Source organism: Coffea eugenioides, chromosome 5 (assembly GCF_003713205.1).
Source record: "Coffea eugenioides isolate CCC68of chromosome 5, Ceug_1.0, whole genome shotgun sequence".
Classification (NCBI taxonomy): domain Eukaryota; kingdom Viridiplantae; phylum Streptophyta; class Magnoliopsida; order Gentianales; family Rubiaceae; genus Coffea; species Coffea eugenioides.
This window is the reverse complement of record NC_040039.1, coordinates 22,193,317-22,207,432: the sequence shown is the minus strand read 5'-3', so window position 1 is coordinate 22,207,432 and position 14,116 is coordinate 22,193,317. Positions and strand designations below refer to the sequence as shown.

The 14,116-nt window shown below is 39.0% G+C and overlaps 1 protein-coding gene across 1 annotated transcript; it reads right to left on the bottom strand.

The window, feature by feature from the left end:
* Positions 1 to 1,626: 1,626 nt before the first annotated feature.
* Positions 1,627 to 13,595, bottom strand: LOC113770197 (pre-mRNA-processing-splicing factor 8A). The gene is made up of 20 exons (XM_027314592.1): positions 13,085 to 13,595; positions 11,500 to 11,623; positions 11,308 to 11,400; positions 10,725 to 11,115; positions 10,083 to 10,569; positions 7,856 to 9,990; positions 7,374 to 7,742; positions 7,146 to 7,269; positions 6,872 to 7,061; positions 6,681 to 6,788; positions 6,144 to 6,397; positions 4,742 to 5,358; positions 4,551 to 4,657; positions 4,185 to 4,439; positions 3,637 to 4,110; positions 3,295 to 3,456; positions 2,977 to 3,174; positions 2,579 to 2,857; positions 2,224 to 2,466; positions 1,627 to 2,096 (listed from the first exon to the last, which is right to left on the bottom strand). Exons 1-20 carry the CDS (start codon positions 13,408 to 13,410, stop codon positions 1,905 to 1,907), a joined length of 7,128 nt encoding a protein of 2,375 aa, XP_027170393.1. The 5' UTR covers positions 13,411 to 13,595; the 3' UTR covers positions 1,627 to 1,904.
* Between the last annotated feature and the right edge of the window lie 521 nt (positions 13,596 to 14,116).

The window sequence follows — 14,116 nt, the reverse complement described above, 5'->3', positions numbered from 1 at the left end:
CTATTTGCTCACAAAAGCCGCAGAAATCTGGTCAATAATCATACTCCACTTTCTGCCAATGACCAAAATCGTCAACCCCAATCCAAATACAATTCACTAGAGGCTTCGCCACATCGAACTCAATCAATAACCATGCAATTGAGGGGCGCTTAAGATTGGATGTTGCCAAATCCACTTGTAAAGGTCTACCCATCAAAGAGCCTATTTTGAATAAAAGTTTCTTGTCGAAAAAGGGCAATGGTTATCCCGGCAGCATCACCCACACTGGTGCAATGGAGTCCTAATTAATTTTAAAGTCAATCATCCATTTAGAGATTGTCATTGGGACATTCGATGTAAACCATGTACATCGAACAAACAGTCTTGTGTAATCCTCTTCCAAGGATCTTTGGAGGAAGCCACAAGACCCCTCCTCAGTATATCCGCAAAGGACTTTTCCGGAGGGCGCGGAGGACCTCCAGTCAAACATTCAGGCGGCCAAGAGGCCGCCATAGATGTACTACAGAACCCGACAGCTCCTAAGGAACCCTAATTCTCTTAGATTATTTATCGAAACAATTTAGAGATAAAATACTTGTTCGTAATTTAGAATTTCATCCTATTACCTTTCATCCTCGATTAGGACCAAAATTTATTGACTTGATTTTGTAAGAGATGTAAAGTTAGCATTTCAAAAGTAAAGGATAAAAAATTCATTTGGCGAAATGTGATAGACATTTTAAACTAACTTTCCTATTAGTTATGCTTCTCTGAAATACTCTATTATTCTTGAATTCTCTTTTTCTGATTGCAATAGACCAAAAAAATAATGTCAGAGATGAAAGTATTAGAGTTGTCAAAGGTTCAGGGGTGACATGTAAAAAAACCATTTATTAATTGAATAGCATATTTCTGTTTTGCTCACAAATTGCACATGGGTTGTATTCATGGTTAGTCAAGTGGATTAAGTTCTCAAAAGATAATATTTCAGACTAAATGTTCAGACTCTGAAGGATAATGGACATTGAATTCCCTTTAAAGCATTATTTTCTTTATCTTCTTCCTCTACCTTCCCTCTATCAGATGTATAAGATTCAATTATACATTTTTGCAATGTATGTGCCTTTTCGTAGTTTTCATGCTTGGGTATTAAGAGAAAAAGCAAGAAAAAGGAAGGGTAAGAGAAGAAAACGACAAAATTTTGGTGTTGGTGAGGGGGGAAACACTCCACCATCATTTACAGTGAAACTACACAATCTAGACGCAAAATGCAACTTGTTGAGAGAGTTGATTTGCCGAAGAGGAGATCCACGAGACAAACAAAAGGTAGCGCAACATGTGAAATTGTGAATCACTCAGGTAATAAACATGTGACGTTTGATAAGCGTCATCACTTAGTTATCATTTTCATATTTTGACAAGCGAAGAGACAAGGAGACAAAGTTGAAAACAGATAATGCAACTTACAACAAATTTATCTACCTTATTTTGAACGATGCAAGAAGAACGATCGACAGGTGCTAGGGGTTTTGGGTCCTTTGCAGCTGTAGAAGTCGCTTTCCACAAATGTCATTGTTGCGAAATCGTAATTCACATTCACGGTCGTCAAATGCAAGTGGCAAAAGTTTATGTTTCATGAAAGATAGATGCAACTATTAAAACACAGAAATTAACAGTGAACGGAATAATACGCTTAACATTCTCTAACACCTAAAATACAAATACCAGCCTGAAGCTAAGATCAAAATTACATATTTCCAACACATATTTACAACTTCAAAGGCAGCTACAACAGATGCGTGTCAGCATAAGAGGCACAAAAAAAGTCATGGAAGAAATTTTGATCTTCACACATCCCAAGGTTTAAATGGTCTGTCTGGAGGAGAGATGCTCTAGAAGCATTAGATGCAAAACAAAAACAAGATTTAAGTAAATGTATCCTCGCGGTCCCCCTCTGCAGTCTCACCCTCCTCCAAATTGCTAAACTCCAAGAAATGAGTTGGCCGATGATCCTCCTGATAGTATTCCCTAGGCGTTCCCAGTTTGACTCCATACTTCATGCTTACAGTATGCTTTACGCCCATGAAGTTGTAATTCCATGGTCCGTTATCTGGAATCTGGAAAATTAGGATGCAGAAAGATCGCATTAGATACAATAACAAGTACCATGAAATATGGAATTATATCAAAGAAAATCATTATAGAAGAATTATGTATCACCAGAAATATCAAGCACATTCTTACCATGTAAAAACCAAAGAAACGATCGCTTAGGAGCATCTGGACCTTCTCATAGTGTGTTGGCAAGTAACCATGAGGATTACTTCCTGTATCCTTGTTGGCGCGTCCCCACTCATAGCCAGATGGCGTCAGCTTATATGCAGTTAATGAGCACGACCCAGGTGTAAAACTACAAGTTAGAATAATGCACTTCTCTCCATCCCATTGCTTGTTGTTCTCCAAAATTCGAGCATGATTTGTTAGATCCTGAATTAGCCAAATAAAAATTATAGACAACAAAACGATGCATGATATAAAGACACAGAGCATCACAAGGACCTGCTCACTAAACAAATGTAAAAACAGAACTAAATCCAACCTGAGGTGACAATTGAGGAAGTTCATTTGGCTGGGTATGCATCCATCCCAAAGGCTCCAAATCATTAAGGAAGTCATGCTCTGGAAGAGCTGACGGCAGATGCACTTGCTGATGAGTTCCCCATTGTGGTGGCATGGCAATGCAACGAATTTCCTTTACCTGAGGATTGTCAGGAGGGCTAATGCCATACAAATAACCTGCAATTTGAGTCCGTAAGTCGGCAATGCAGATGAACTTCTTCAAGATGTTTTTGGGCATTATGTAAGTGTAACCAGTTTCCTGCAAAGGCAGCATCACAAATGCATCATCAAAATTGATCCTAGTTATTAAAAAAAGGGAAACAAAAAAAACTGCTACTGCTATGATTTATACCCTTGGAGTGGGAAGCACATAATTACCTTTATATCCTCAGAATTAACATAAATGTGATTCACTCGAAGATAAAGATTTGTCGCCGAAATTGCTCTAACACGCCAGTCAGTTTTAGACCCAAATGCAGCTTGCTCATATGGGCTTGTAGTTGTAACAATCAGTTCATCCCCATGTACATTTGTGGTTCTTGTGGTGACTGCTGTCAGTTGACTTGCTTCCTTAGCCTAAAACAACATATTGCGTTAAATTCCACAATAGCATGCAGCTGATTACGAATCACGCAACTACAAATAACTAGATAGGACACAACCTAAACACTTATCACAAACAAACGCAAATGTCACCTGCTTTTCTATCTCTGCAATTTGTTGTCGCTGCTGAGAAGGGGGAGTAATTTCAGCTCCAAGGATTATATCACGGATCTCTGACTGTGTAAGTGCTGAAGTGTTCACATTGTTCTTCTTGGCATAATCCGACAAGATGAGATCCCTCAAAGCAACCTCAACCTATATAACAGAATAAGTCCATCCTCAATTTGATTCAAAGAAAAGGTCCAGAGGGGAACCCTCTTTCTACTACGACTATTGTCATTTTCTTTTTCTTTTTTTTTAATTGGGCCTTGGGTTGTCTTTCTATTCTTTATTTCTTTTTTTATTAGGGGAATTGTTTCGGTAAAGTAAATTTACCTTCATCCACTGATCATCTGTAAGAGAGGGCCAAATATGATGCGGTTCAGTAACAATTGTCTTGTCTGGCTTCAGTAACATCTTTGCCTTCTCATTGTTTACATGAAGTGCGCGCAAGATCAAGATCAATCTGGAGAAAGCCGTGTATGAAGAAATACTTTTAAGCCAATCATCATAGATGTTGAACAAGACCATTTGTGGTTCTGTGGCTTTCAGGATCAGATCACCAAATTTTTCAATTTTCAAGCATGCTTGGAATGGCAGCTGAAGCTCACTTCCTTTAATGACAATATTAGGAAAATCCAGTAGGTGAACCTCCAAGGGATCCAACATTCCCTTCCGAGTGACAATTATCTGCTTTGGCTGTTCTTCCACCGGTAAAGAACGCACCAGGGCAGCCACTTCTTCAGCAGTCTTCCACTTGGCCAGCTGCCCTAAACGCTTTTGCCCAGCCCAAACACTCGTGTGAATAACCTGCAGAAGTAAACATCAGTCTGATACCAGAAGATCAAAGTGAAGACCACAAGAAATAATGTCAAACAACAAACCTTAAGAAATAGCTGTCCTGTCCTCGGATTGAAAATGAAGATGGCACCATTGATGGGTTTCGTCGTGAGATTGCCTTCAAATGTCTTGTGGATGGTCACTCTGTAGACATTAGTGTCATCAACAAACCAGATTATCTGGTTACTGAAGATTTCACCATAGTTTTGAGATGACAGGTATGGCTCTGTTGGCTCTGAAGAATACAATTGCAAACCTTTCCTTATCCGTTCCCTCAGAACATATAAAGCAGGATTTGACTGCATAAAACAAGAAGCCAGTTAGCGATCTTTGCAAGAACACTATCATTAATGAATCAAATGAAAATAAAATCCTAACAAGATCTAACTAGAGTCCAAAATTCAAAGCACCTTCATGATTTTGTTCATGGCCTGAGCAAGCAACGGTTTAGAGCCAGGGAACCAGTTACCAAAGGCAGAATGCAGGTTGTAAGCAAGATCAATTCCAATCATAACCCCTGTGAAGAGAAAAATAACATATTAAGATTAATTTTTAAAAAAAAAGAAAAGAAGAAGATAGCAATAAATTTTTGTTGACATACCAGTGGGTGAAGGATATATAGACATGTTATCTGTTGTGTAATCCATAAATTTTGCCCTTGTATACCTCTCAATGTCATGAGAGTCATAATCACCCCAACGAAGTTGAACATCTATCCAATATTTATTGCTAGCCTTCTGATCAAACACATCCTTTGACTCAGCCACAAGACTAGGCTTTGACATAGGCCACCTATGGGCTGCAAATAAAAGAATGTCAGCACACGAGCTGTTCATTTTATAGCTTTTCCTTGGATGGATTGTTTCCTTCTGCACTGTCTCAATTTCCAATGCATCAAGTTCTTGATCCAAGACCTGGCAAAGATCCATCACAACACTTTCATGAATCTTCTGCCACAAGTGCGCACGGAAAATCTGTATTAGAGATATCTTCAAAGTTGGGATCTTTCCATGCATAAATATCCCTGTCAAATCCAGCTGCACTTGGAAACCAACATAAACATTTGCTCGATTTATTGTAGGTGACCACCAAAGTGTAAATCTACGATTAGGAATTTGATTAAGCCCAGATCTTTGTGCATTGGTCAGCTTCTTATACTTCATGGATTCTTCAAAACCTGATGCCTTTTCCCAGAAGAGACCCTCCCAAGTAGGGAAGCTGAAACGAAAAGACAAGAAATTAGACCCAGTCCAAGAACAACAATATATACAGTCTAACTAAAAATGTACTAAGGCTATCCAGCTTGCTGAGACATATTAGAAATCAACTGCTCAATATATTTGAGCACAAGGAGTAAGAGAAGTACTTCCAGATGGGCTAAGCAATTTAATGAAATACAAGTTTCTTGCATAATACTCCCTCCATCCCATTGAAGTTGTCATGCTTTCCGTTATTATCTGTCCCAAAATGATTGTCACTTACCAAAATTGGCAATGAAAACTTACATACATCTCCGTTCCATACCCTTTAATGTGACAGCCCTTTCTTATCTTTTAGTGGGCCCAATTATGCACTTACCAAGTACAAACACTGCACTCAATAGTGCGTGACTCCCACGTGAAATGCAAATAACACTTGTGCATGACACTTTCCTCTAAAGCAGTCCGGAGACATTTCATTCTTTTGAGTCCCACGTCTTATCACACCTCGTGGCCCTTTTATCATTCAACCACGTATGAATTCATTGAAAGTCAAGCGGGGTATTACCGGAACTTAAATCCAAATCATTTAAAAGTCTTGCACTGTTGATAATAATTGCAAGTCCCGAAGTGCGACAAACTTTTTGGGACGGAGGGAGCAGCAACTAGACAATGAAATATAAATACTTGTTTCTTTACTTTTGATGCAAAACATGTAAACTGCTTTGTCAGAATCTTCTTTAGAGCTCATTTAGAAAGCAATGAGACCCAAATAGCCAAAGGAAGACATGCAATGACACTTACTAAGTTCCTTTAAATAAAGTGTGCTCCAGAATTCCTTCAACTCCTCCAAGTGCTTGAATAACGTCAGTCCTATAATTGTTCAAGTTCCATAGCTTTCCATCATGCCTCTGGTGGGTCCACCAGAATGGATTCTGCTTCAGAACTTGATATTGCTTAAAATCTGTTCTCACTCTCCATCCTTTGTCATATGCAAGGGTGTGTCTATCTTTCTGAAACAAAGTGTTGATTCGAGGAATTCCACGGTCCCATGAATCCTATAAATAAAATGATAAATGTTAAAGAGTAAAGAAAAAAGTTTGAATAAAGCCTTCCACACCTATATTTGCCTTCTTTTTTAAAAACAAGAATTAACTGGCCCATACTTCAAACTAAATCACTCAATTCTCTGTCCAAGAACTATCTAATTAATTAATCCATCTTAACCAAGGCAAAGGATACAACAGTACTAACGCCCGGATTATTTCATCTAACATCTTTTATTCACCCTTAGATAACACAAGCAAAAGAAAATGCATTCCAATCAGCAGTAACACTTACTTCCAGATCTTCAAGAGTCAAACGTCTATTCTGTGCCTGCGCCTCTTGTCTCTTTAAAGCATATTCAGCCCAAACTCGTTGCGAATCAATGAATTCACTCTCCCAAGGCTGTTACATTAAGGCAGAGATTAGGCCAATTTATTCAAAGAAATACAGAATAAAAAGCATGGCAGCCAATGCAGTCAACATACCTGTATGTAACGATAAAGATTTGGAATCAACTGGTCTTCTTCATGACTCATTCCGCTCCTGAAATGTGTTACACCTACATCTGTCTGCTGACTATATCGGAGATCACTCTGTGGAATCAATATGTGACCCATTGACAACATCCCTAATCCCCCAATTTCTTTTGGTGTGTAAAAGATTACAGGAGGAAACCTACAATGGAGATCATTATTTTAGAACAAGTATACAGCATAATTTAGAAAGCAGTAGAAAAATAACTGACATGAATAATCTTACCTGCTTGGCATTTTTGAATTTAACCCAATCTTAATACGGGTCTGAATTTTATTTTCACATTTGACCAGTAAATCTAACAATTCCTGTGTATGCACAGTGGCTTCACGGAAATATGTCATCAGACCTGTGATATCAATATTAAAGTGCTTCAGCAGATGGTAGCACAAGATAGCAGTAAATGTCATTTTGGAAAAGTATAACTAAAGACCAAGGGACTGTACTTAGTACCTATCAAAGCTGTATTCCATTTGTTGACGATCTTGGTGAATGTTGTAGAACCTGATGACATAAGGATCTGCCTTACACGATTCTCGAAAACTTTCATGTGCTCATCATCAACACGTAAGAAAGCAACTGCAGTACGCTCTTTAGTCTGCTCATTCTGCAAGTTCCAAACCCCATCTCTTGTATTGCTAAATGCTTCCTGACTCATCCTTATCTTTGGCAGTATACGAACCTCGAAACCGCACATGCTAAAAAGCAAGTTGGGATTATCTTTGCTGTAAACAGAGACAAAGCTGTTCTCCCACTCCAATGTGGTGATACTTCTGGGAAGACGATTCTTCATGTCCCAAAACACACTTCTCCCAAGATTGACTGCATCATAAGATTAAGCAAACAATAATTGCGTACACAGATCACAATATAAAACAATTATAGAAGAACTGTAAAGAAAGAAATCCAGTACAACATTCAATTAAAAAAATCACCATCATGTTTCATGAGCCTCATGCGTGCATCCCTTGGCCAGCACTTCTTGTTGTTATAACCAACCATATTCTCATTGTTGGGATCAGGATGCTCAGTAAGGTACCGTTGGATAAGGTCCCGTGCCTCTTCATGAGTGAACCGAAACAATATGTGCACCTTATCAATGTAACGGGAGTACAATCTTATGGGGTGTCGTGTCTCCACTTTAGCGTCCCAGTAAGTGATAAACTCATTAGGCATCTGTGGTGGACCAGCGATTTCACTGGCTCTAGTTAAACCAAGAAGTAAAAGATCGAGCACTAAGCCATAGTACTGTACGACAAAGGAAGCAAATTGCAGACCACGAATAAGACCATAAGAGTTGGTATGACTCATGTCCTTGTAAGACAGCACGACATTGTTCTTGGCCGTGACATAATCAGCAATATTATGGTCCAGAACCAAGCGAAGAAGTCTATTTAGCATAGTCAAATCAATCTTTTCAAAGAATTTCTCAAATTTGGTTTGAAGCATCACAACACATTGACCTTCACTTGTATCCCATATGCCTTGCAAGTTATTTATACCCTGACACCATTTATAGACCAATAGTGGTGGAGGTTCTGAATCCGCTGGCTTTATCCAATTGGGAAACAGATGGCGCTTGTCACCTTCATACCATAGATATTGGTCTAGATATGCATCTGTGATCTTCTCAAGCGGTTCAATCTCATACACAGGTATCAAGTAACTGTATAAATCCATGAACTCGATGCCAACTTCTTTGAAGGCACGTTGGGTCAGAAGATGACGCTTAATCCGTGACAAGGCCTCATGCGGGTTATCATAAGCTTGTTCAATGAGACCCAACTCTTCTCTTTGTAGTTGATTTAACCTGACAGCCACGCTATAAGATTCTTTCAACCTTTCAAGGGCAAGGATAAGTAGTTTTGTATCATGCTTGTATGACAAGGGAGGAAATGGAATAGGTGAGAATTTTCTGGACTCCAACCAGTGCACAGTGGTAGTGTATATGGCCACTGCTTCTTCCGGTGTCACATATGGACCATCTTTTAGATAATTATGCTGACGTTCCTGCTCAGCTTTCAACCAAAGACGGGTCAATCTTCCAAGATTCTTCCGACAGACTGTTTTGTCCACAGTTGCACCTCTTCGTATACGTTCACGATTATAATGAGCAACATTTGTCCACCAATCAGCTTTTGACTTGACATAGCGAAGAATCATGTTCTCAATTGGTACAGGCAGACCAGGCACTTTCCAGGGAATATTGGCTTTCCAACAACGCCATGCTTCACTCAGATGCTGCAAGATCGTTCTTGCCTTATTTTGCTTAATGCCCTCTGGCATGGCATCAAGAACATCATGCATCACAGCAGCACGAAGTTCCAAGTCAAAATGGCTTTCAACACGCTGTTTGGTAACAGTTTTAGCAACCCCTTTAGAATGCCGTCCCTCAAATTGTCTTGCCAGTAGGTTCCCCAACCACCGCTCCAGAAGAGGCACTATTCCACGAAGGAAGAATAACCACACTCTCCACATAGGTGCCCAGAAACCACATCCAGGTCCTTTCCCAACAGGCCCAGTATTAAATCGGTAATAAATCAAGTGTTTCAAATCCTTGCACATCCGTATCTGCCGCATGAGCCTGTATTTATATCTGTACATACCCGTCAACTGCCCAACATGTGAAAATATGTATTGCAAGCCATCTGCCAACTGAAATGCATCCACATTTCCTAACCGGAACTGGATATTTGCATCCACTACAAGCTTTGTCAGTCTAAGTATTTCACGACAAAGATGAAAAGCATTACCAAAACGAGACTTCTTGCGCTCCTTTGTTGTGAGAGTCTTCACAGGTTTCAAGTTGAAATTATAGTCAAGATGAAGGTAATTCAGATTTTTCCTGTGAATCAACAGATTCAACATATTGTAACCCTGCTTACAAACTTGGAGTCCAGCTTCAGCCCAATCAAGTTCTGTGGTTTGGAAAAACTTTGTGGCTGCAAGAGAACGAAACAGGTGCTTCTTTTTCTGAGCCTTAGGCGGCCTATGATGCAGCTCATTTAACACAAAACATTTCAACAACTTCTGATAACTCACACGAACTTTGACAGGATATGATGGAGGACTGCAAAATGTACAGCAAGAAAAAGTAAGGACAATTGACAACCACAGCTAGTGGAAAAGCAATGTGCCAGAACCATAATTACCATAACTCACCAGTGTTCCTTGTACCACTCAGACACAAGAGGTATGTCTTCAGCACGGCGCATACGACCTGATCTCATGTTAAAAGGTCGTGGTGCAAACAGAAGTGATATACCTGCAGCAGTAGTATCAGTATATATGGGAGTACTTTTGAGCAATGGTTCAACCCCTTCAGGCAAAGAAAAGTCATCATCCTCCTCCTCTTCATAATTCTTCTTCTCCCGTCTATCCTTATTGGAGCTAGTTATGGGGTGAATTAGAGGATCATAGTAAAATGCAGGTAGATCAGGATCCTCTGTCTTTATGTACATAACCATAGGGGTGTGATACACTCCAAGCTTCACCTTCCGGGGTCTGTTGTTATACAGATGAGGGAATGCAATTCTGTACTCTGTCCTTAGAGGTGACCTGATGATAAGCTTGTTTATATCATTAAACTCATTCCAGTCTTCATCTCCTTTTTCCATGTCCCGATACAAAGGTTCAAACTTAGGGCCGCCTGAAGAAAAATAAGCTAAAGAGTTACTGAAGAAAAGAAAATCAAGAGAAGAAATAAACACATGCAAGTACATGAGTTGACAGAAGATGGGGTCTAAATTTTCACAAATATCTCCAACTTATGGAAACTAGAAGTCATATTAGGCAGACAAATACCAGGAATGCACATGTTCAGTGCTTTGGCAGTAAAAAATGACTCCATATCAAATAGGTAGAAATAGTTGCGATCAATCAGATCAGAGAGAAGCTGTCCAGCAAGACGGTGAAGTGTTGCCATGATTGGAAGGGACAAATGCCATTTTTGATAACTAGGGCCATTTATAAGCTTAGTTTTTACAAGAGGCTTATGATCATAAAACCAAGTATACACAGCAGAATCTTCTTCCTCATCTAACTCTAACTGAATTGGCTCCAATGGGTCCACATCCAACAGATTATCGGCGTAATCAAGAGGAGGCTCCTCATCATCGAATGGAGGAAAGCGCATCCTCTTGAAGTGTCGCCGATCTCTCTTCTCCCGCCGCATCATTATCCACATCGTACCCCACTGCAGAAAAGTTTGGAACAAAGTCACAAAAATACCAAAGGTGCCAAGTAAATGTGTAAAATGGAAAAGATCAAAGAAGTAAAGGGAAAAGTACAGGGTTTTCCAACACTACAACCCACTGAAATGTACAGAACCTTAAGAAAATTTATAGAAAGAAGACCAGGAATGGAATCTTAAAGTCAGATAATATACCTGTGCTAGATAAATGGGCTCAACCACCCATGGTATTTCATTGACAAATGTAATAGCGCCAGTTATATGGTACAAGACCTTCACATCACGGACCTACAAATACATATAGCAATAGAGATCAAGACAGAATGTCTCAAAGTAACCAAACAAGATTAAAAGTTGAAATTCATTAAGCAGACATGTGCTTGGTACCTGTTCCCAAGGCATTGGCATGTTCTCAAGAAGCTTGTACACAGCATGCGGAACAAACTTAAGAGCTCCAAGATAGACACGTTTATCATGACGATATTTTTTTGAGGACATGTCACCATGATCTCTGTACGAAGTCCAAGACAGTTTAATACGTAAAAGACCGATAATGAAAACCCAGACCATTTATTACAGTAAAATGACATTTAAGTTCGGTAAAGCACACAGATCAGTATCTAATTAGTAGAGAAAAAGACTATCAAGATTTAGCAATTGAAATTGTTCAGATAGAAGCTGCTCAAACTAATTAAAAATAGGTATTCTTGATAAAGAACCAATGAAAAAGCCAAAATTCCACCAGGTAAGAAAAAACATTAAATCCTATATACATGTAGCAAATATCAAGAAAGCAACCTCACCAGACAAAGCATTGCTGTCATACAGTCATTAATAGATAACAATCATGCTCATAAAGGTATTAATTTACTCAAGTAGTGGACATGAAAAAAATAACATAATAAGTTCCGGCAGTGTTCTGGTGGACATGAAAAAAGCATTAACATTACAAGTGTTCTTGTGGACACGAAAACAGTAACATAATTTGGAAAAGCAAATAAATATATCAACTTCCTGTAGTCAAACACAAGTTTAAGCTACTATGATCTCCAGGTTAGGCTAAGATCAAATAATGGAAATTCAAATGGAATCACTCCAGCTTCATAAATTATGCAAAACCTGAAACACATAAGTAGGCAGCAGCACTTTTGCATAAAAACCCCAATCAATACATTGAAAGTTTTGATACAAAATAGACATGTGGATATTAAATATATCAAAGCTCTTAGAAGAAAAAGCAGTTTGAATCCTCCCAACCTTATAATTATTAGAGCATATCTAAAATAAGTAAGATTGAGTAGTATAAATGTATAACCAAACGCTATCAACTTCTTACATGACAGACTTTTGGAAAAAGAATCAGGATGGAACTTCAATTCTAGAAGTCAGACGATTTCTTGCAAGCCACCATCTAAGAATTGCGTTTATTTATTTAAAAGGCAATTTCGTCAATGTGCATTACAGCTCCATATCACATGTAAACAGAGGCCGACTAATCCTACCTCAATGAACCCATTGTGGAACACCAAAATCCCAAGCATATGTGGAAACTAAAGACCTTAGCCCAAAACTCGTACAATAATTCCAGAATCCACCTTGCTACACTCGTGCCTCATGATCTTTTTTGAGAACAATTAACAAACTTGGACCCAGGACTTAATTAGACATTTGACCATCCCAAATCCTCTAAGAAATAATTCAACTAAAAGACAACAATTCCTTATAAATCAAAACCCAGGTCAAAAGAGTTCCTAATTGCAAAACAAAAAAAAATGAAGAAAGTAGCCCGGCAGACAAAGCAAATATTCAAAGCAAGTGACTGATTAAAAACAACGATTACACATTTCAGCCCTCCAGGATCCATCAAACAACAATTAACAGTACTTGCATTGACCAAAAAACCAATCTAATAAGATAACTAAATAACCAGAGCAAACGATATATTTTACTAATTAAAGAAAAATAAACTGACCTAATAATCTTCCTCACATGCTCTGGCGGCATGTCCTCCTTCTGCGTTTCGACAAAACCAAACTTCCTCTTGTCGCTATACCTCTTCGAGTTAAGCTGCATCCATTTCCGAGCTTTCTCCTCGAGCTGTGCCTCCGTCGGCAAAACAGTATAAGAAGGCGGAGGTGGAAGAGGAGGCGGACCACTAGGTCCAGCTCCTCCACTAGTCCCCGGTGGCATTAACGGTGGAGGTATGCCTGGAGGCGGCGGCGCCGCCACCATATTTCCACCATTACCGTCGCTATTACCACTGTTTCCCCACATATCTTGCGGATTTCCGCCCCACATATTTCTCTACAGCATCTACGAACAAACCCTAATTGGAGACTACCTCGACAACAATCGGGGAATTGAATTCAGTATCGAGCAGGAAATCGGTTTCTAGGGTTTTTGGAGATAAAGTAATCAGAGAGTGGAGAGCGCGAAACACCTCTCTGGATGACAGGAAATAGGAATGAACCCACGCTCTCGGGTTTTGGGTTCAATACTGATGGATAGATTAGACTCTCGAGGATTAAGGCGGTTTTAGAACCGAAAATTGGGTCGGATCTGGACGAGCCGAAGCCCGAAGCCGAGCCGACGAAGATAGGTCTACTTGAGAGCGGCCTGCCTAGAGCCCAAATATGTGAGACTGGACTTTGGCCAATTTGATCACGTGCTTCAGGCATGAGATTCAGCCTCTCTGCATGGCATCAAAAAAGTGATTCTGAAATTTTTTTTTATTGGATTGATGATTATTGATAAGTGCATATTTTACATGTTTTTAGTGTATCTTATTAATTAGTGTTTGTGTGTTTTAACTACTTTTATAGCTAATTAACTAAGTTTTCAGTAAAAATATGCATTTTGTGGTTTAAAGTGTGAAAATTATATTTTTATGGATTTTAATGGTAAAATTTCATGTTTTTATAGGTTTAATAATTCAATCATCAATAGCATGAATTGAGAAGATAATTGGATGATTGATGATAACTTGAAGTAATTTAAAGAAGAC